Source organism: Emys orbicularis, chromosome 1 (genome assembly GCF_028017835.1).
Source record: "Emys orbicularis isolate rEmyOrb1 chromosome 1, rEmyOrb1.hap1, whole genome shotgun sequence".
NCBI classification, from domain to species: domain Eukaryota; kingdom Metazoa; phylum Chordata; order Testudines; family Emydidae; genus Emys; species Emys orbicularis.
The window spans coordinates 98,181,807-98,203,291 of record NC_088683.1 but is presented as its reverse complement, the minus strand read 5'-3'; the positions used below and the strand labels follow the sequence as shown (position 1 = coordinate 98,203,291).

Genomic DNA, 21,485 nt, shown 5'->3' with positions numbered 1-21,485 from the left:
GGAAGTGGCAGCACAGAAAAGCATATGGGGACTAGGTTCGCCAAGGGTGGTAATTCCCCCACCTCTCCCACCCTGGGACTTGAGAGAAGCGGCAAAAAGAAGAATTTCCTTAACCGGCTTGCCATTCTCTCTGGAGACAACCTCTCTCTGCCATGGTTGTCGCTTGCGGCCGGCACAGAACCTGAGGTAGCCAGCTAGGGGCAGGGGAGAGCCAGGGAGGGGTTAGTGGACCGGCTCCCCGTGCACACGGAAGCGATAGATGCAGGTGTACTCCGGGTGACCCCAGTTGCTCAGAATCCGTAGCTCCACCACCTGGAACGTGCCCACATCTTCACCCTGGGCAAGGAAGAGAGGAGACATTTCATAGTCTGGGTTGCTCTCTGCAGAAAGAAACACCATTTCTAGGCAAGAGTCAGCCCCCGTTCCCCACAGATTCCTCACTGATTTCAGGAGGGGTCTTCACTTTCACACATCCTGGAGAGTTCCTATTCACCCTCAGAATTTAATAGGGACAGAACCAATAGGGCCCTATACAAAGTACTCTACCAACTTAAATGGGCCAGATCCTCTGGTCTTGCAAAGCTCTGCTCGGCCCAAGACCAGCGGGGAAAGAGTGGGAGCAGAAGTGGCTTTAAGCCATCGCTGCGGCCCCTGGATCCTGGTTCTGCATTAGTCCTATCCAATGGGCTCCCCAGGCTGCGCCAGCAACCAGGTATCATCTAGATGCAAATGTGCCCCAGCCATGCATGGGTCAGCCAGATAAGAAGTGGCACCACCAGGACCCTTCTCCCAGTCCACACCTCCATGCCAGGGAGGCCAAAAATGGGGTGGGGCATAGGAGCCACAACAGTGATTCTACACCAGCCAAGGGGTCCCCTATGCAGGGGGAATCTCCAGGGGTGGCTAAGCCAATTTTAGAGCTGCTTTGTGCCACCGGAGCAGTGCAAACAGAGTGGGGTGGAGGGTCTGGCCCTTGGTATCAATCAGAGAATGAACCTCTCTGTAGGCTTTGGATCCTTCCTGTAGAATTCTACAGCAGGAGGAGAATTTCTATTCAGTTCTACAGGACAGCTCAGAAAGAAACCTATTGAGAAGTTATAGCATTATCCATTCAAGTCCAGAGGACCTTCCCAAAAGGAAAGTCACCTCTCTAACTAAGCCACAGCCCAGCCAGGGGTCTGGGGCAGTGTGACCCTCGGACCCCCTCCATGCCAACTAGCAAAGGGTTCACTGTTCTGTGACGGCAACTCCTGTGAGAGCAAGGCCTGACAAACTCCCTACACTTAACGCACTGCCTTCATGGTATTCATTTATCCATAAATAGTGTCTTGTAAGGTATCAAATGAAAGCTGGTTACTTACTGGTCATTAATATCATAGTAAAATGTATGTACTGATGATATTTAAGAAGTATACACACTGAAGTTATGTTTTAAAGTTTGCAACCAGGCAGAGCGGACAAACGGGTTTTCTGCTAGAAAAAGCTGGTCTATTCACCTATCCTTGCCTGTGATGGAAATCAAGTAATGTAAAGCCAACGCAGTGGAAACCTTATTTACTTACATATGAAAGTCAACAAGAAAAATAGGTGGTGGGGGAGGGGAATGGGAATCAAACAGGAGTATGAGAAGATACCTTGGAGCCAACACCCAAAGAAGGGAACCACCGGAGTTATCCTGTCTTTGGGGGAGAAAACAATGAGTTTGGGGAAATAGAAGGAAAAGCACAATGACATTTTGTCATCCTTCACCGAGGAAGCAAAAAGGACAGCGCTTTTTGCATTCAAGAAAGTTGGATGGTGGGCTAGTGATGTTGGAAGGTTGCTTTAGGTGAAGAATTGTTTTAGACAAGGATTTTAGGCCGTCAGAGTTCAGGTAAGACTAAGAAGTGTGTTATATCTTTTGTTTTACATGGAACCTGTTCTTAATATCCTTGCTTACTCTCTCTTCAATCTTAATCTTTGTAAATAAACCTATTTGTTTTCACTGTAAGTAGATTCCAGTGCTGTGTCATCATCAAGGACCTGGGCCAGTCAAGCTGTGTGTACATGGTCTCTTTGGTACAGCAAACCTGGTTATTACTGAGAGTGTCCAGTGACAGGGCCTGGATACTGCAGGGAACACACCGAGCACTTGGGGTGTACCTAGCACTAGCCTGCAGAGACGGCGAGGTCTGTGGGGACCTGGAAGTCCATGCTTGTGGGCCCAAGGCTGTTGGTGTCAGGGAGCTGAAGCACAGCAGGCACAGACAAGACGGCTTCTCGCTAAGGGCAGGTAGTGGCAAGGAGCCTCATAACCCTGGGAAACCCTGGGGAGCATCACTGGGGGGGCTTCCTCCAGAGTCAGTAGCCAAAACATCCTGTAGTTCACATGCAAGCGCATGCTGCACTGGATCAGACCATTAACCTGTCTAATCCGGTCTCCCTGCTCCTGTTGCACTGGATCAGGCCATTAGCCCACCTAGCCTTGTATCCTACTGTACCTCAGACAGTGGCCAGCAACGGGCCCATCTTGGGAATGCACTGAGCCAAACCACCCCAGGCAGAGACCCTGGCACAGCAGAGGTAACGGCATTGGCAGGGGCACGGCCTGTGTGATGACACTTTGACTGGCTTCAAAATACTAGAGGTGCGGGGCTCTCTGGGCTCTTCTCCCTGGCTCAGTATCCAGGGAGCTCCCTGGGGCCCTACCACTCCTCCTTCGTACCTCCAAGCGGAACGTCTGGATGGGATCCCCATCCTGGTCGTAGGTGAACTGTCCGAGAACAATGCCCTCTTGCTGTCCTTCTTCGTCCAGACCCTGTGAGACCAAGTGAAGGTGGGGAAGAAAGGGAGGGTGGAGTGATGAGAAAGCAGAGAGAGAGGAGGAACGTGGGGTGATCAGAGCGCCCAGAGGGAGACAGAGACAAGTGCAGTTAAACTCCACTCCTGCTCTCCCATGCCAAAGTAAACAAACAGGGCAGTGAGAGGACAGGGAACACGCAGGAGCAGTGGGGGGACAAGGCTGTGTGCAGAGGTGCTGGAACAATTTGTATAGTGGGGGAGCTGACAGCCATTGAACCAAACTGTAAACCCTGGATATGATGGAAACCTCTTCAAACCAGGGGGTGCGGCAGCACACCTAGTTCCAGCACCTAGGGCTGAGAGTTACACATCCTCAGCCCTTCCCTCCCCTTGTACCCCCACCCTCCTCCTCAACCATACCCATCCCACCCGCCTCCCCACAAACCATCCCCTACCCATGTACCCCCAGCCATTGCCTCCCTCCCCCCTAAAATGTCCCCACATCATATGGACCCCCAGTCAACCCCTCCCTTCCCTCCTCCCCCACTTTCCCCTATCCCATGTACTCCATTCCCTCTCCCCTCGTACATCTCCTCCTCCCTCAGGTACTCAGTCTCCGTCCTCCTCTCCCCAATATACCCCCTCCCAAACACATTTCCTCCTCCCATGTACTAAACCCCTAGCTCGCCTTGCCTCCTTCCACAGGATATCCCCTCCCCATGTTCCCCATCTCACCCTGCTCTGCAACACTCCGTCCCTTGGCTTAACACACCAGCCCTCTGCAGCACCCCCATAGGGAGACAGCAGGGAGACCATCTCTGAGGCAAGGAAACATCCTCATCTCCAATACTGGAGGGTGATTATGAATGGCAAAAGATCCCAAGACCACCCGGGTCCCCTTTTCCACACACAGACTTTTCCTCCTCTACCCCCCCCATTTCCGTGCAGAGAAAGGCACTCACAAAGATGGCAAAGTCCTTGGGTGCACTGGGGATGGTGTCCAGGGGCGAGAGGGCTTTTGGGACATGCTCCAGAGTCACAGCAGTGGGGTGAATGTGGCTGGACAGACGGATAACAGCAAAGCCCTGAGATCCACGGAAAGCCCAGCAATTCCCAGGGTTAACGTCCGGCTACACACAAAAACACAAAACCAAACCAGCTTTAGGTAACGGTAATAATCATCACCTCATGCAGTTCTCTAGGCCCTAGGGAAGTGCAGCCACCTCTGGAATTCAACGTGGCAGCTGTTAACAACACACCACAGTGCAAGACATGAAGAAAACGTTGGGTCTGATCTTCAACCCACCCCCAGGTCACTTTGCCCCACTGCCGTGGCACAAAATTACCTCTAAGATGTTGCAAAGGAGTCACTGTAAGCCTGGGCTGGTGTGAAACCCACAGTTACTGTGGGGAGGAAGACACAGATGTGCCCCTGGGGCTGGTTCTGGATCAGGGGCAGGAGAGGGTTTGGCCTATCCTCAGGTGGCAGAATGACTCAAAGGAGCTGACCCAGAACCTGACTGCCACAGAGAAAGTGGTGCAGCATCTGCAGTGACACTAGCTAGCTCTGTTAACAATTACAAGTGCTGTCAGCCCTCAGGCTTCGTGACAAAGAGCTCACTAGCTGGGATGAGGAAGAAAGGTCTTCCCCTGGTTACAGCATTGCATTCACACATGGTGCTTCTTACACCTTTCTCTGGAGGATCTGGCATTGGACGCTGTCAGGGCCAGGACACGGGGCTGGAAGGAGCATGGGCCTGATCTGCTATGGAAATTCCAAGGACATTCACAGCCTGATTTTTGAACTAAAGCCACAAATGAGGTCAGTGGGCACATACCAACGACCAGAGTTTGAGGACACAGCTGTGATCACAGCTAAGGTAAGATCAGGTGACAAACGGCACATCTAACTCCCGTGTTCCCCCTTCCTCGCGCCAGGACAGACGTCTTGTGTAACACAAGGTGTCAGGGAGGCATCCCTATCCTCATGTTCAGATCCGATCGTTACACTGTGAGAACCCAGAGAAAGGGAATGAAATGGAGGAAGTGTGACTTCTGAGGACGGGAGACTCTGTAGCGACGGGAGAGGAGATGAGTCAAGAGTGATGTGATGGCAGTCTGAGCACCAATGACGAATTAGCTAAATCAGGGGGTCAAGGGAGTGTTACGAGAACTATCCAGCTAGGCTCACACTGGGGCAACAGGCAGGGAATAGTCCACAGTGGCAGGAAGTTCCAGCTCAGTTCACAGGGGGAAATACGGACACCTCTCTACTCAGCTTGGTCCCTACCTGCAGGATAACCCGTGGAGACTGAGAATGGTACCACAGGGGGATCCCAAACAGACTCAGCAGTGCCGTCTTTGTCTCGTAGGTTTCTGAGCACCGGGTGCTAATAACACTGGCCCCTGGGATTGAAAGGGAAACAAGAACACATGAGACCACAGCATCCTCGCCAGGTGACAAAAGTTATGCCCTCTCTGTATATCTAACTATGGTCTTGCCTGGGGAGGAGAAGATCCCAAACAGAGCATAACGTACAGGGCAGGGAGGAGATATTCCAGCTCAGCTCACAGGGCGATAGACAAGAACCATCCTACGGGCAGGGCTGAACTCCCCTTCTAACCATAGCGTGTTGTGCCATACACGGACTCTTGCCCGGTGAGGCTGGGCTGGCCAGCTGAGTCCCACTGTAATGCTCTGCGTGCGTGAGAGCCAGTCCAATACCCTCCCTCTTCACATGCCCAGATGCCTGGCTATGCGCTAAGCTGTCAGGACTTGCTGTCTCCTAGCAAGTCCTTCCTCTGATTAACACAGTGAGAGGTCTTCAGTCTGACACCCCCTTTCTATACTTTGAGGCCACTGGAGGAGGGAGGTGAGGCAGCCACTGATTCACCTACCCCCTGATTCAAGGGCATAATCAACCATTCCAGTACGATCCTCGCTGTAGCGCTTCAGGGCTCGGTTCACAATGAGGTGCACTTGCTGCAACAAGGAGTAAAGGACACAACAGAGCTGAATGCAAAGGCTGGAGACACACTGATCACACACAATCCCAATACACACCCACGTGCACATCCATAGGTGCAGCCTCTGCATGCACACACCAACACGCACAATGGTCAGCACATAATGTGCAGCCCATCACACGCAAACCCCTGCCACCTACATTTGTCCCTAGGCACACGCATTTTTATACAGCCACTCATGGACACGGACACACGGACACGGACACCCCCCCCCCGGGTTGAACTCTGCCGTTGGTTGAAACGCTGACTTGCCCAAGTGGGCGAAAGGTGGCAGGGAAGCCATTTGCACCCCAAGCATGGTGTCTAAAACCACTGAAAGAAGTCCCAGAACAGAAGTAATGTGAACAGTGTTTGTTGGAACTAAAGGAACTGCTGATTATGGGCTTCAGGTGAGGCCACTGAATTGTTACAGCCACAGACCAGAATCTTCTTAAAATGAGAGACAGCATCTAAAAACACGAGCCAGTATTGCCTTGTTATGGGTCAAGAACCATGATAGTGTGGTGACCTCATCCCTTTCACACAGGTCTCTTTTGGGGAGACCCTGACAGCTCATCCACAGTGGCAGGGTGCCCAGTAACCACCACATCACCAGCATAACCATTATGGTTATCACCATGGCATGCCAGGAAATTACCATCACGCTGCTGGGCTTCCTTTCTCCTGATCCTGAAAGATGTGCTGGCCAGACCAGGCAAAAAACAGGATCTAAGCGAGACCCCTCCCATCAACCATGGCTGGGTCTTGAGCCCCTCCAGAGATGTGACCCTAAGGGCTTGTCTACACTGGCGCTTTACTGGCAAAGTTTACTGGCAACTTTCTTGCTCAGGGGTGTGAAAAAACACCCTCCTGAGCGCTGCAAGTTTCAGCACTGTAAAACGCCAGTGTAGCCAGTGCACCAGCGCTGGGAGCCGTGCTCCCAGAGCTGGTAGCTACGCCCCTCGTGAAGGTGGTATTTTAAGAGTGCTGGGAGAGCTCTCTCCCAGCGCTCTGCTGCGACCACACAAGCCACATTAAAGCACTGCCATGGCAGCACTTTAGCGTCGCCAGTGTAGACTAGCCCTTAAGTTCCCGCAGGTTCTCTTTCCACCAACTGATCTGCAAGCAAAAGAGCGGGCAGCAGCGGCTGCATTCTCCTATCTCCTCTTTTTGTATGCATTTGTCTTAAGAAACAGCATGGAACTTTAAACACCACAACCTGAGAGCTACCACCTAAAATGGACTCACTTTTTCTCCCCCCAAAGACATGATACTATTTAAAAGACTTTCAAACCAGGGCTTTTCCCTTTATTTGTAAAAAGTTTTTAAACTCTTATTCCTTCTCTATTTGTTATTAATTACCGTATATACTCGATCATAAGCCAGTTCGTTTATAAGCCGACTTCCCCAAGATGGATAAGCAAAAATGGAAAATGTTTATGACCCATTCATAAGCCAACCCTATAATTCAGGGGTTGGCAAACTTTGGCTCCCGAGCCATCAGGATAAGCCGCTGGTGGGCTGAGATGGTTTGTTTACCTCGAGTGTCCGCAGGCACGGAGGTAAACTTAAGTAAACAAAGTGTCCCGGCGCGCCAGCTGCTTACCCTGATGGGCCGGGACAGCAACCGGTGGGGAAATGTTTTTTGGGGAAAAAGCTGGGGGTCAGGGAGTAACACCTGTGACCACCCCCCGTATGACCCCACCCCTAGCCCAGGACCCCCACACTCTCCCCATCCCTTCCCACCTTATCTGGGGAGGATGTCTCTGGCCTGGCCGCAGCCTGCTCCGGGGGGCGGGGCCGGGCGGCGCGGCTGCAGCCCGCCAGCCCAGGAGCTGCATCTGCTTCGGAGGCTGGGGGGAGAACAGGTGGCCAGAAGCGGACAGACTCTGGCCCCACCTCTTCCCTTCTGGCTGTGCTGCCTCTCCTTGCTCCTTCTGTTGGGGGAAGGGCTATGTCCCACCTCTCCCTCTTTATACCCGTTCATAAGCCAACCCCCTTCTCTGGTGCTTCCCATTTTTACTAAAAAAAATTGGCTTATGAACGAATATATACAGTATTTGTATTACAGACACCAGCTGAGCCTGCGCCCCGCCCCCAAGTATGCTAGATGCTAGACACACACACACATAGCAAGCAGGGCCAGTTTAACACAGGGGCTTTAGGGGTTGCAGCCCAGGGCCTTGGGCTAAGGGGGGTCCCGCAAAAATAAATTATATACAATTCAGTGGTCACTAACCCATCGATCACGATCAACTGGTCGATCCTGGAGCCTCTGCCAGTCAACCGCTAAAAGTTCCGCGGTGCAATAGGGCGCTCAGGCAGGCTATCTGCCTGCCGTGGCCCCACACCGCTCCTTGAAGTGGTCAGCTGCTGGCATGTCTCTGCGGCCCCTGGCGGAGGAAGTGGCTCCACGCGCTGCCCCCACCCCCCTGCACTGTCCCTGCAGCTCCCATTGGTTGGGAACCGGCCAATGGGAGCTGCGGGGGCGGCGCTTGCAGGCACGGGCAGCACACGGAGACACTATCCCACTCCGAGGGGCATGCAGAAACGTGTCAGCAGCAAGCTGCTTCCGGGAGCAGCGTAGGGCCACGGCAGGGAGTAACACCTGTGACCACCCCATTTGACCCCATGGCACGCAGGCAGCCTGCCTGAGCCCTGCTGCGCCACCAGCAAGGAGCCACCTGTGATAAGCGCCTCCTGGCTGGAGCCTACACCTCGCCCCCTCTCCTGCACCCCAACCCTCTGCCCCAAGTCAGAATCCCCTCCTGCACCCAAACTCCCTCCCAGAAAGCAACTAATATAACAGCTGTTCTAAGGTAAGTAGGCTATTTTGAATTAACTATATTCTACATGTTTTAAGACTGAAATGTAACCACAGAAAGGCTTTGTGTTAATTAAAAGGCAAGTTTAGTATAGCGTTAATAGCCTCAATGCCATAATTGTGATAATTTTGTTTTAAATTAGGAAAGACTTGTATACAGGGGCCCCACAAAAATCTAATAGGCGCAGGCCCACAGGAGAATTAATCCAGCCCTGATAGCAAGGCAATGCCTGCCCCAAAGACTTTACAGCATAAATGGACAAGACAGAAAAAGGGTGTGGGAAAGGGAATATCACCTGCATGTTACAGAGGGGGGAACTGAGGCACAGAGAGATGATACAATTAAAAGGTTACACGGGGAGTCGGTAGCAGAGCTAGGAACTGAGTCCAGATCTCCCGAGTCCCAATCCACTGCCTGAGCCACAAGCTCATCCTTCCTCTTATATAAAGATATATTTAAGTGTTTTGCGTTTTAATTGTCTGATTATCAAAGGTGGCAAGCCCCCACTACTCAGTGACTTCAGTGCGGGGTTTGCAAACTCTCAGCACTTCTGAAAAAAAAAAAAAGAAAAAAAAAAAAAAAAATCAGGCTGTAAGTGACTTGATTCCCCACCCTGTCTCCTCCTTTTCTCCATGAGGGTTTAATAAAATATTTAAAAGAAATCAGTTTTGTGATGTACAAACCACCAAAGCAAGTCCCTGGCAACCCCAACCCAATTTACTGTCAGGGTTCTGGGAGTAAGAAAAAAAGCAATAAATAGGTCATAGAAAATGTATGAAGCCCTAAACCCCTGATCCTCACAGCCCCATCTGCTCTGGCACATAGCCACACATGCAGGCTTGGCATATACACACCTGTGTGCATGCTAGGGACAGCAGCTCAGCCACACACACTGCACCCATCACACCTAACCATGAGCACACACACGTGGAGCCCCGGCCTGTCACACACATGCCCTGGCACACCCCGTGTATGCAAGTATGTAAGGGTTTCAGGGCTGGCCTGCCCCACATCGGCACACATGCACGGACAGCCCAACACACTCAAACAGGCTGATGCTGCTTTGACACTCGAGTGTGCCATGCCACAATCCCCAAGCCAAGTAAGTTACTCAGGGGAAGCTGCTGAGAAGGCAGGGCCTCACCTCTTCGGTCACACCTGTGACTCCCTCCTGCTGCAGCGCTACCCCAATGCTAGCCGTGGCATCCCGCGCAGACACCCTTTGGTCCTCAGAGACTCTGGCGAGGATTTTGCGCTCCAGCTTCCGGAGCTGATCCTGTAGCTCCTCACGCTGGAGAACCAGGCTGCCCACTCCATCCTCCCCGGGCTGCGACAGGAACTGGCTGATCCACCGGGGGAACTGCGCTTCCACCTGAAACCACCAAGGGAAAGAGCTCAGCCCAGGAGAGGGAGTCTGCACCGCAGAGCATGACAAACGATGGAGAGCGTGTGGGCAGAGCAACACCACACAAGGGCCCTGGGAGTCTGGCCTACAGACCCTTACGTGCAGGGAAGCCTCCATCCCTGGATGATACCGGATACGTGAGGACCACCCCTAACGGTGCCCAGGTTGTGGCAGAAGAAAAGGTCACCGCTCCTGGAAGTGTCCAGCTCGTGAGGAGAGACGGGGGAGGGGAGGAGGAAATCATCAACCCAGAGGTGCCTAGCATATGGTGGGACCACACAGTCCTACATCACCCAGACATTCCCATGTCACAGTTTAGCAGAGAATGGGTAAAATGGGACTTCCGTTAAGGGGACGGGCCGGGGTCTAAGACTCACGTCCTCCCGCACTCCCTTGATTTGTCCCGGGAGTGACTCCACGTGCTTCACCACCGCCTGTTGGTCAGACGCCAGGAGTGCGAGCTCCTTCCTCAGGCCTGTTAGCTGCGCCTCCAGCCTGCCCATCTCCTGCCGGAAGCTCCCCTGCAGGCCCTCTTGTGTCGAGCTACAGAAAAAAAAAAGGGGGGGGGGGGAATAAAGCAAAATGAGCAGAACGCAGCCTAGGTGCAATGGAGGCAGCGAGCTACCCCATGGCGCCTCCAGTTCAGAGAAGAGCAGCAATGTATTGATGTCTTCCTGGGGTTGCTGTGCCCGACCTGAGCACAGTGATCTAGGTGCCATCTTGGCAGAGTCACAGAGAGAGGGACGGCCGTCTACCTGCTCCCGGACACACCGCCTTTGCACAGGCAGCCAAAGAGTACACTGGCTTTCTCTGCCACCATCTCAAAACTGCAAGAGCACATCCACCAGGCTGCCGAGCCTTGCTGCCACCTCCCTTTCGGCATCCCTGCTTTCCAGGTTTCGCTCTCTCCCGCCCACTAGCTGTGTGCTGGATCCTTTCCCCTCCACATATTGCCTTGCTGGTCTCCAAGTCAAATCTCATCTTGGCTCCTGCCCACGTTTGTTGCCGTTTTCCAGGCTGCATCAGAATCCGACACCCCTCCCAGTTTGGTATCGTAGATGTGCCATGGAGCCCCGGGTTCCAGATCAGGCTTAAGAGCGATCCCTGCGGGATCCCAACCGACGCCTCCCGCTACCGGCTCCTTTAGAAATCTCATCAGCCCAAGCAGGCTGAGGACAGGTTATGACTGCACGGTTACACTTGAATAGTTCCCGAGAGACGGGCAGGATTACCTTTGCCATTCTGAATTCAGCTGGAGCATCCGGGCCTCCACCTCCTGTGAAAGCAGCAGTATAAAGGAAACAAACATGACAGGATGAGATCTGTCACATGGGTGGGGAAGGGAGGGGAGAGTGTCTAACAACTTCGCATAGGAACACAGGAATTGCCAGACTGGATTAGAGCCCAGGTCAGTACCGGGTTTACAAATGGTGCCAATTGCACTGTGCTCACACTCAGAAGCCCCCCCCCCACACACACACCCCCCCCGAGCACCACCCTGAGGCCTTGGCCCCGCTCACTTCTCTCCACCCCCTCTGCCCCCCCATGCACGTGGCTCTGGGGAAAAAGCCCAAGCAAGGGCGGGGCCTCAGGTTGGAGCACGGGCAGAGTAGGTGGCCGGACCACAGTCCAGACACTGGACCCACAAACAGTTAATCTGGACCTGTCCCAGGTCCATCTAGCCCAGTATCCTGTCTGTGACCGTGGTCAGCACCAGATGCTTGAGAGGAAGGTGTAAGAACCCCTTAGTAGGCATGCATGGGATAATCTGCCCCCCTCATTAGGTCTCATCCTGGTCTCTAATCCTCAGAGACCGGCTGAAACCCTGAAACATGAGGTTAGTATCCCCTACAACATTTTTGTTCCTAATTATGCTAACTCTGGATGTTCTTGTTACAAATATGTAAGTGTCCAATCTCTTTCTGAGTCTTGTTAAGTTCTTGGCTTCAACAACTTCCTGTGGCGGTGCGTTCCGCAGTCTAGTTAGACATTGTGTGAAAAAGTATTGCTTGTATGTTTTGAATCTGCCACCTTTTAGGAAGGGCGTTGTTGTGTGTTAATGTATGACTGTGCCTAGAACACGCAAGCTCTTCAGAGCCAACGCCTCATCGCTTGTGAAAAGTGGTATGAGATCCTGACTCACACAAGCGGTCAGGGCCTGGGTTTTAGGTTTCCATCAGCAGCACAGGACACCTACTAATTCAAGGGAAGAGCAAATCCTGCTGCATCACCAGCAGCACTTCCTGCAGCACCTGGGTTTTCCTTGGTGGTCTCCTTATTCGAGAATTGATCCAGTCCAACTGCATTTAGCTTATGGGACCCTATGCGCTTGCAGTCCCACAGCTGCAGGCACTGAAGTGAAATGCACCTCCTTCCCTAAGCGCGGTTGGCCCCTATAGTGACACCTCTTTTTGAACAGGAGCAAAGTTCCTGGACTGTAGCATCCCCTGTTTTTGGTACTTGCATGCTTTAAAGAGGGAGGCCAGTTTACCTGAGATGCCTGAGTAATCTTCTCCAGGCGCCCGTTTAAATCCTTCTGCAGCTGGCCTTGGATGGTATCTAGCTCGCTCTGCAGGGAGATAGGTGAGCAGATGCGAGATCAGCACATACACCACCTCACCCACAATTTATCCTCTCCCCCACACCTGCTGTCCACCCACCTTTATGGCATACCTGCCATACTCCAGCTGCCCCAACCCTATCCCACTACACAACACACACCCCAGATCATACTCCCTGTACCCACCACCCTCACCTGCACACACCCAACCCCACCCCCACTCATGCCACCCTCATCCACTTTGACCCCAATCCTACCACTTAACCACCATCAGCCCTTCCCACCACCCACCCACCTTGACCCCCAGCCCCACAACAGCCTTATGATCCCTCCTCTCCCTCTCCCACCCCCACAGCAACAGGCCAGGGGGATGGGAAGGAAAGAGGTGGCTGTGACTTTAAAGGAGAAGTAGGTGGAGCAGGCCAGGTTTCCCCAGGAGAGGCCCCCACCTCCCCTACCTGGACGTGCAAGGCCAAGTCCTCCTTCAGCGCAGCCTCTCGACGGCTCACCAGCCCCTCCAGGAGCGTCAGGGTGGCCTCGTGTGTCAGGCCTCCCCCGGCCGCCACCCCTCTCTGGAGCTCCAGCTTCTCCAGCCGGGATGCCTCCGCCTCTAGGGTCTGGAAGCGTTTCTCCAGACTTTGAAACCGAGACAGGATTTGCTGCTCTGCCTTTTACCCCCAGGGTGGCAAAAAGAAAGAAAACAAAAAAACACAAACAATACACACAGTGGCAGCCTTACCCAGCTATTCTGACAGCTCTGTACCCAACCGTGACCCACCAGCGCAGGCTGCAGAGGGAGCAGATATATACAAGCATGTCCTCCATTCTCCACCACGGGGCAGTGGTGTGTGAACAAATACAGGCAGGACTGGACTGCAGAGGTGTTTGAAGGGCAGCCCCACACTCAGCCAGTGGAAGGAACTTATATAAGTGAGCACTTATATAAGTCACACCCCAGCAGAGGGCAGTGATGCGCATGCAGGCACACGCATCCATCTCAGACTAAAGGGGCACCTCTGCTTAGGGTGACCAGATGTCCTGATTTTATAAGGACAGTCACGATTTTTGGGTCTTTTTCTTATATAGGCTCCTATTACCCCCTATCCCCGTTCCGATTTTTCACATTTGCTGTCTGGTCACCCTACCTCTGCTCAGCTAGCAGAGGGGGCTGTATGCACACAGGTGGGAAATGATCCAGGCCCAGAGGCTAAAGACGTCTCCATGCCCTGAAAATGAAAGATGCGGGGACAAGGAAGAGGGAGCTGCTCTCAAGATTAGAGACGGAGTCCCTCAGCCACATTCAGTCTGCCTAACCCTGCTGCTGGAGATTTTAAGGGGTAGGTGTGTTAGCAGGAGGGGTGAGCAGAAATGCTGGAGCTCCCCTCACCCCAGATCCCTCTGGCACTCACCCGAAATAACGCAGACGAATCCCCGGCTCTAAGCACCTCCTCTTCCCCAGCAACAGGGGGCGAAAGCTTTGCTGCTCCCCAAGAAAACATGGCAGGGTAGAGCATCGGGAATCCAAAGGGGTAGAAATACCAAGCACCTGGCATCACAAAAAGGGGACTGGTTGGTTAAAGTGTGTGGGGGCGGGGAAGGTGTGTACAATAGACCACAAATGGAGGTGCATTAGAAATGCCCAGACAGGCTTCAGAGACTGTTTGCTCACAGATGGGAACAGAAAGCAAACAGGCCTTGTGACTTCACCACAGTGACCAGAAGGTGGGCTCCTCTCATTCAGGTACACATTATTTTTGTTGCAGTTCACAGCAATGACCATCACCACAACAGGAGGCAGCAGAGAGCCCCCTGCAGTGTTGTAGATGCTGAAGCTAGGACAAAGCAATAGAATTCGGCTCCTGACCCAAATGGTCTAGGGCAGTGGTCCCCAAACTATGGGGTGTGCCCGGAGGTTCAGCAGGGCCCAGGTCAGCCCCCACAGGGGGCAGGAATGGAGCACCACCCAGCCCTGCTCTGCCCCCAGCTCAGTTCCCAGCCCCGGCTCCTGGAGGGGGGGGGAGGGGGAGGGGGGCAGTCCATTATAGGTAAGGGGGGGTGGGAAACAGATAAAAAGTTTGGGGACTGCTGCTATAGGGTGTAGCCCACAGAGATTGTTTGCTTATGTTATACAGGAATGTGCTGAAACATAAGTAGGCTCAAAAAAAAATAAATCTATCTCCTAAAAATAGCCTCCCTGTCATGTTGCAAAACATGTTTTGGTCCTAGCTGTTTTTCAAAACAGTTTTAGATAAAACGTTGTTGTTTTGGAAAATGTTATCTATATGGATAGTCATTGGTATGGCATTTATGCAGCTATTAATTAAAGGCAAATCTAATATTAAATTGCCAGTGAGGGAGTAGAAGGTATTTTAATTATGGTGGTGGAAATATAGATATGGTAAAAGGCAGGCTTAATGCTAATTAATTATGGAGTGTTGTTATAAATGATTATAAGAAGGACAGCACGCTAATTTTAGATTGGCGCGCCCATCTACCAACCAGGTACAGAGAAAGGATTACACCCATTCTTCTCATCCAGGACTGATCTCCACGGGATACATCATTTCATCTTAGAACGTAAGCATAAATGCAGAGCATGCCTGTTTTCTTTAACTAACTACACCTCTACCCTGATATAACGCGACCCGATATAACACAAAATTTGAATATAACGCAGTAAAGCACTGCTCTGGGGGGGCGGGACTGTGCACTCCGGCAGATCAAAGCAAGTTCGATATAACGCGGTTTCACCTATAACGTGGTACAATTTTTTGGCTCCCGAGGACAGCTTTATATCGGGGTAGAGGTGTATTTGATATATTAAATAATGTCATTCACAGTCCTCCACAAAATTAAGTTACCTGAACCACCCTGGAGGCTCGAACCTTAAAGAATTCAGTTTGGTTTTTATTTCTGATCATTAAACTACAAATTGGGAACACAAAGCCAAGGGCTACAAGGGGAGGGTGGATGGGAGGGTTTGGTTTCACTCATTCTGGAGTTAAGGGTCAGCTGTAGCATTCGGAACTGGAGCTGGATCCCCTCACAGTCCAGGGGATTGGGACCCAGGGATGGGTTCAGAATATTAAACAGTGGTTACCAAGCATAGCGCTAATGCTGGATTTACATGGGCCAGGGCCAAACTCACAACATCCTGGCCCTTTGTGAAAGTATTTCCTGCTCACTGGAACCTGCCTTAGGGAGCGGGCCTTTGGATACAGACACATGTACAGCACAGAGGGATGCGGGCTCTCCTGTGACCTCACAGGACCATCGCATTGCCGCAGAGAGCTCAGGATGTCTTCTTGAGCTTAGAGCCACTCTGTCCAGGGCATAAGAGAGGGGGGCAGGGAGAACAGCTTGGGAGCCTGGGATGACTCACCATAAGCAATGGAAGCCAGGAGCAGCAGCAGCAGGAGGAGCAGAAGGAGTTTCTTCAGAGCTGAATAGCGCCTGGAGAGCAGAGGGGACGAGGAACAGACGTCAGTGCAGCTACCCATGTCCTCTTGCCCAGGGAGTTTCTGCATCCACTTGGACAGTACTAGGCAGCGGAGAAGGGGGAGTTCTGGAAGCAAGTTACACCCTGAATCTCAACCCACACAGCCCAGCTTGGGTCCAGTCAGTTTTGGCCACAAGAAAAAAAAACAAAACAAAAAAAAACTGACCCCTGTCCTCACAGCTTTACTGGGGTCCTTCACACGAATATCTCACTGAGTTCCTTCCCTGTGGGGACTTTGTATTCCCCACCCCACACCTTCCACCTGTCCGTTGCCCTGTCCAGATCCAGGTTCAGATCCACACCAACCTGCTTCCCTCTGTCTCTGGTTCCAATCCGCACTGACCTTGTTAAGACAAAGACGTCCAGCAAAGAGGCTGCGGTGGTGAGGCGGTACCATGTGGTTCCAATCCACCAGTACAACAGTCCAAAGATCCGGCCTGCAAAGACCCACACATGGCATCAGAACAGTCAGATGCCCCTTTCGTATCTTCCTCGCACTCTGGCCAGCATGCCTGCTTCCTTTCTCCGGAGTTCTTGCCCTCTCCCTGCTCTTTAGAAAGGCTATTCACCCTTTGTTGTTATTATGACCACCATAGCACCTAGGAGCCCAAGGTCATGCACCAGGACCCCTTTGTGCTAGGTGCTGCACAAACAGAAGCGCCTATCCCACCTTAAAAGCACTTCTTCCCTGAGGCATTAATTCCCTGAAGAAAGAAATCCATTATATTGAATGAGATCTGTTCTGCTAGGAGTGCTGACCATCCCTGCTCACCTACTGCATGATCTAGCCCAGCATCACCATCTAACTTAGACTGTACAGCACCTAGTGTGTTGGGCAATGATTCTTTGGAGCAGGGATCATCTGTTAGTGGTGTGTTTGTACAGCGCCTAGCACAATGGGCCCTGATCCCTGACTTGGTCCTCTAGGCACAATATAAATAAATAGTATTAATGGGCCCCCTGGACTGTACCACAATAGAAATAAATGTTATTATAATGTCCTTTGAGGTATGTAAAGACTTTTTCTCTCTCGGGTTTGCAAAGACTAAGCACACCAATGGTGCTAAACAAATGATAAGTAAGAATAATCCATCTCAAAGACAGACACACTGCAGACTTGCCTTCAGTACTCCGGCTATTCCAGCTCTGGGACCTGTGACAATGCCCTCATTCCTGCCCTGGTACCGGGTCCCCTAAAAAAACATGCATCTCTCTTTCCTAACTTTCACAGTCCTTTAGCGGGCATGGTTTTTACTTCCATGGGGTTTTTTTTGTTTTGTTTTTAAAAAGCACATGAGAAAATACCTTCTGACCCGTGACTACTGCATGTGTGCGCATAGAGGGTGGCAGGCGTCAGTGTGCGTGGAAGAATGCTGCCTACAGAGAACGCTGACGGCCCCACACTTACCTGGAGAAGTGACCACCAGCCAGAGAAAAGAGCCTGCTCGTGAGATGGCATTTCTGAACCCAGAACCAGTGCTGTTCTGGTCCAAGGAAGTGCGACCTGGCACGAAGGAAGGAAGGAAAGGCCGTATATCACAAAAGTGAGGTCTCATGTCTTCACTCACTGGCTTTGGAATAGCGGGTGGGATTTCCAGCATCCAGTGGGGGAGCCCTGATGCCTTAGTGAGTGAATGTTAACTATTCTCCCCCCAGCCGCAGAGACAGGCCTGAGGTGAGGGGGGAACCCCACTCCAACCTCTCTGCGGTCACAGAGCCGGGCTTGAGGTGAGCCTGGAATGATGATCGCCTGCCCTGGTTGTGAGGTTATTCTCTCCCCATGCAATAGAGCCAGGACCTAAGTGGGTCTCTATTGGGAGGCCTCTTCCCCCAGCAACCTTGCTACCCATGCTGCTGCCACCTTCAGGGTGTCAGAGCCACCCCTACCTGCATAGTCATCCTCAGAGGAGTAGCCAGATGAAGAGGCATAGGTGTCATAAGTCTTGCTCTCTGCCAGCCCATTGATTTTACTGGACTCCGTACCTCCTGTGCCTCTTCTCCTCCTCCTCGCGGAGAGCTCCCCACCTGTCCAGGAAACAGAGTCCCCTTGAGAAACTAGCCAACACCCTCTTTCCTCTTCCTCCCCAGGCAGAGTGGGGCCGGTGGAGGGGACAGAATTCTGTAGGGTAGCGGGCTCGCTGCTGGTGACTCAGGGTGTGCCCAGTTACCCTCGCAGTACTAGGGAGGCCCACCCCTATGCACTTACTGTGGTCTTCAGCAATCCCAATACCTGCTACCCTGATAATTCCCCTGGACTGATCTTGGTGCCCCATCAGTACTGGCTAAGAAGGGCAACAGTCTTCCCCTGTGGGGCTGCGTTCCTTCACTCAGGGCTGCTCTATTGCAAGGGGGATGTGTGTGTGCATGGCTTTCTGACCACTGACTCAAGTCATTGGCAACCTGCGCAGTCAGTGGACAGGAGCTGAGAAGACTCCATTCCCTCTCATGTGTCCCCTGCTCCCAGCAAAGGGGCACCTTCCAAGGCAGGTCTGGGGTCCCATTGGTGAAGCAGTTTGGAGACAAAGCCCAGGACTCAGTTAATATGTTCTTCTTTCACATCAAAGGGGAGGGGGGGCAGGGTTGCTGCAGGGACAGGGGCTGGGGTCCCACTGGGTGACAGGACAGGGTACAGCTGGCACCGAGGGGAGACAGCACTCACCCCAGTAGGAGTCACTGTCCTGTGGGTCATCAAAGGCAGCGCTGCCCCCACCAGCAAGTCCCCTGCTGCTGCCCAGGTAGGACTCACTGATCACAGACTCGCTGTAGTAGGAGGTCTGGGTGGCAGGGGTAGGTCCCAGGTGGGGGGCTGGAGAGAGGCGCTTCATGCTGCTCGATTTCCTCCGTAGGGTCCTGCCCGGAGCAAGGAAATGAGAGAGAGTTCCTACGCTGCGTGCACATGTGCAGGGTGACAAGGGGGAAGTGGAGAGTGGCGAGCCAGAGCCAGCCTTGCTTCCGGTCAGGCTTTACATTGCCCGGGGCCCTGCCTCCCCTCCTCTCACTCACACCGCTGCTGAAGTCATTGGAGTGAAACCAGCCTGAGCGAGGAGAGAACCAGAGCACGGCAGCACATTTTAAACAGTGTAAACTGCTGTCATCCATCCTTGCAAAATAAGAGCCCAGCTGGGGGCAGTCCCCTGCCACCTCCCTCCACACACACCTCTGGCCTATCACAGGCACCATCCTGCCACCCTCAAGCGAACACCCTGCCCTCTGCTTCCTGTCTGCTTCCTCTGTAGCTGCTGTGGTTTTCCTGGAAGGTATCTGTGATCAGGAGAGGTTGCTGGGTTGGGGAAGACGGTTTGACAACAACCCATAACCCAGGCTACCGGGGGCCTCCCGGCACAAGCTTGACGACTCAGCTCTGTGTTACTGTACACAGCTGGACCCCACGCCCCCGTTTTGATCATTGCATCCCCCTCGGTGTTACAAGAGCGAGGGCAAGGCCAGGAAATGCCAAAGTATGCATGACAAGCGAGAGCGCTGTGCTCCTGCTGGGGAGGAATAAGGTGCAAGATGATTGTGAGGCACACAGGGGTTACCCAGAGCCAGCCGTGGGCTGGTGCGGCAAGGAAATCTGGCTGATAAAGCCAGGAAAGTAGCAGTAGCTTTTCTCTTATGCTCCTTTCACCACCAGTGGATGCAGTGCCCTGGGCAGACCCTAACTACCCTGACCCTCTAAGGATAAGCGCGGAGCGCTCAGGGACAGGCCCTCACCTCCCACAGAACGGTGTAAGGAGCTCTGGACAGACTCTCAGTGACCCCTGACCTGCGGCTCAGGAGTGGAAATTCACACTACGGCAAACTGACTCCTCACCTTTTTCAAGTTGGGCTACGGACAAACCTCGCAACCCTGCTGCAGGTGGGGGTGAGGTATACTGGCCCCCCACCCTGCACCCTCTTACCTGTTAGGACTGTCCCTAAAGGGGGGCTCCTGGCCACCCAGTAGCAAACTGCCACCACTGCTGCTGCCATCATCATCACCCTGGTAATAGCGGGTGGCCCCGAGGCGCTGGCTGCGTCTGGACATGACAGAGGAGACTCAATCACTACCCAACAAGGTACCTGGGAGAGCAACAGAAAGAGATGGGGGAGCATGAGAACTCGAAGGTACTGCCTGGCGCTGGGTTGAACAGGGGGTAGGCCCACGAATGTGCACTCAGTTGTGGGGGAGAGGAAGGGATGCCCTGCAGTGGGGCAGACAGGAGAAAGGGCCTTGGAGATGCTCTGAATGCACAGATGCAATCCTCACTCACCCAGCCTCACTCCCTGAGATGTCACTGGAATTTGGGGTCTCAGGGGTTGCATCACCTGAGAGTCATGGGGACAGGCAAAGCCTGAAAGGCAGCAGCTCAGAACAGACTGGGTTGGCGGTCTCCTATCCTGGAGGTGGGGTGGGGCGAGGGTTATTGCATTGGCCTCTCACCCCTGCAAACATGGTTTCAAATCCTGCCTTGTGCCAAAAGCGAGGAGAGTTCAGTGGATCTCAGCCAGTCTCCTCTCACCACTACCCAACAGCTCAGCATGACCAAGCAATCTCTGCTCAGCCAAGGCCAAGCTAACTTAGCAAGGGACGCCATGGGTCAGGACCGAGATGCACTGGCAGCGTTAGGGGGCCAGGTGGGCATCAGCACTAGTCCAGTAAATGGCCTGACGCAGCACCTGCAGCCTTCCCCATGACCTCCATTTCCAGTGCCCCAGGCTGCTCCAACAACAACAAGTTAGCTCAGCTTCTACACAAGCCAGCAGGCAGACACTAGCCTATTTCTTCCAGTATGTCACAAGCCAAACAGCTTGGCTCGGACTGGGACTAGAGGTCTCATGGACAGAAAAAGAACACATGTCCTGCAGAAAGAGCAAAGCTTCGTCCATGTAAGTGCCTGCCTGGCACCTGTTTCTATAAAGCAGCCTCCCTGCAGCACACCAACCAAAACGTGAAACAGCCGTAGAGGCAGATACTTGGCCCAAATCCACCACTATGTTCCACCGTTTATAGGGTTGTAAATTCCTCCTCCTCCCTTCATTCCCCCCTCTAAGAGCCCACCCACATGGGCACAAACTCCTCACATTAACTGCTGTCTTGCTGGACAGGGACTGCCCCAAAGCCTGGGTTAAATCGAACAAAGTAACAACTTTCAATCCCACCTTGTGACCTGGCACAATTCCACAAGATGCTTCCATATCTGGCGCCTTCCCACCCCCACCCTGGCAACTCCCGCTCTGTGGACGCATCCTGCCCAGATTCTTTCCACACCGTGCTAGAGCACAGACATTTCTGTGCGTGCCTCCCCTTTACATCCTGCCTCCAAACTTCTCCCTTCTAGATACATTGGGGGAAAGGGAGGGGGGGAACTAATTACATCCCAACAACAGTAGCACAAGACATCCTCCAAATGCAGCTAGGGAGCCACG

The 21,485-nt window shown here is 52.9% G+C and overlaps 1 protein-coding gene across 3 annotated transcripts; it reads right to left on the bottom strand.

Moving 5' to 3' along the window:
* Window positions 1–113: 113 nt before the first annotated feature.
* On the bottom strand, window positions 114–20,103 carry SUN2 (Sad1 and UNC84 domain containing 2). 3 transcript variants are annotated; one of them, XM_065405192.1, is made up of 17 exons: window positions 19,979–20,103; window positions 18,736–18,926; window positions 17,964–18,101; window positions 17,485–17,580; window positions 16,420–16,513; window positions 15,960–16,030; window positions 13,987–14,123; window positions 13,036–13,245; window positions 12,509–12,586; window positions 11,250–11,293; window positions 10,395–10,560; window positions 9,757–9,984; window positions 5,680–5,764; window positions 5,072–5,187; window positions 3,744–3,911; window positions 2,705–2,797; window positions 114–336 (listed from the first exon to the last, which is right to left on the bottom strand). In XM_065405192.1, the coding sequence occupies exons 1-17, from the start codon at window positions 20,101–20,103 to the stop codon at window positions 223–225; spliced, it is 2,154 nt and encodes a 717-aa protein (XP_065261264.1). In that variant the 3' UTR covers window positions 114–222. The 3 variants fall into 3 exon arrangements, with proteins under 3 accessions (XP_065261264.1, XP_065261271.1, XP_065261280.1); XM_065405199.1 differs by lacking the exons at window positions 11,250–11,293; window positions 12,509–12,586; window positions 13,036–13,245 and having other exon boundaries at window positions 10,395–10,538; window positions 17,964–18,131; window positions 18,787–18,926; XM_065405208.1 differs by lacking the exons at window positions 11,250–11,293; window positions 12,509–12,586; window positions 13,036–13,245; window positions 13,987–14,123; window positions 15,960–16,030 and having other exon boundaries at window positions 17,964–18,131; window positions 18,787–18,926.
* Window positions 20,104–21,485: the final 1,382 nt, after the last annotated feature.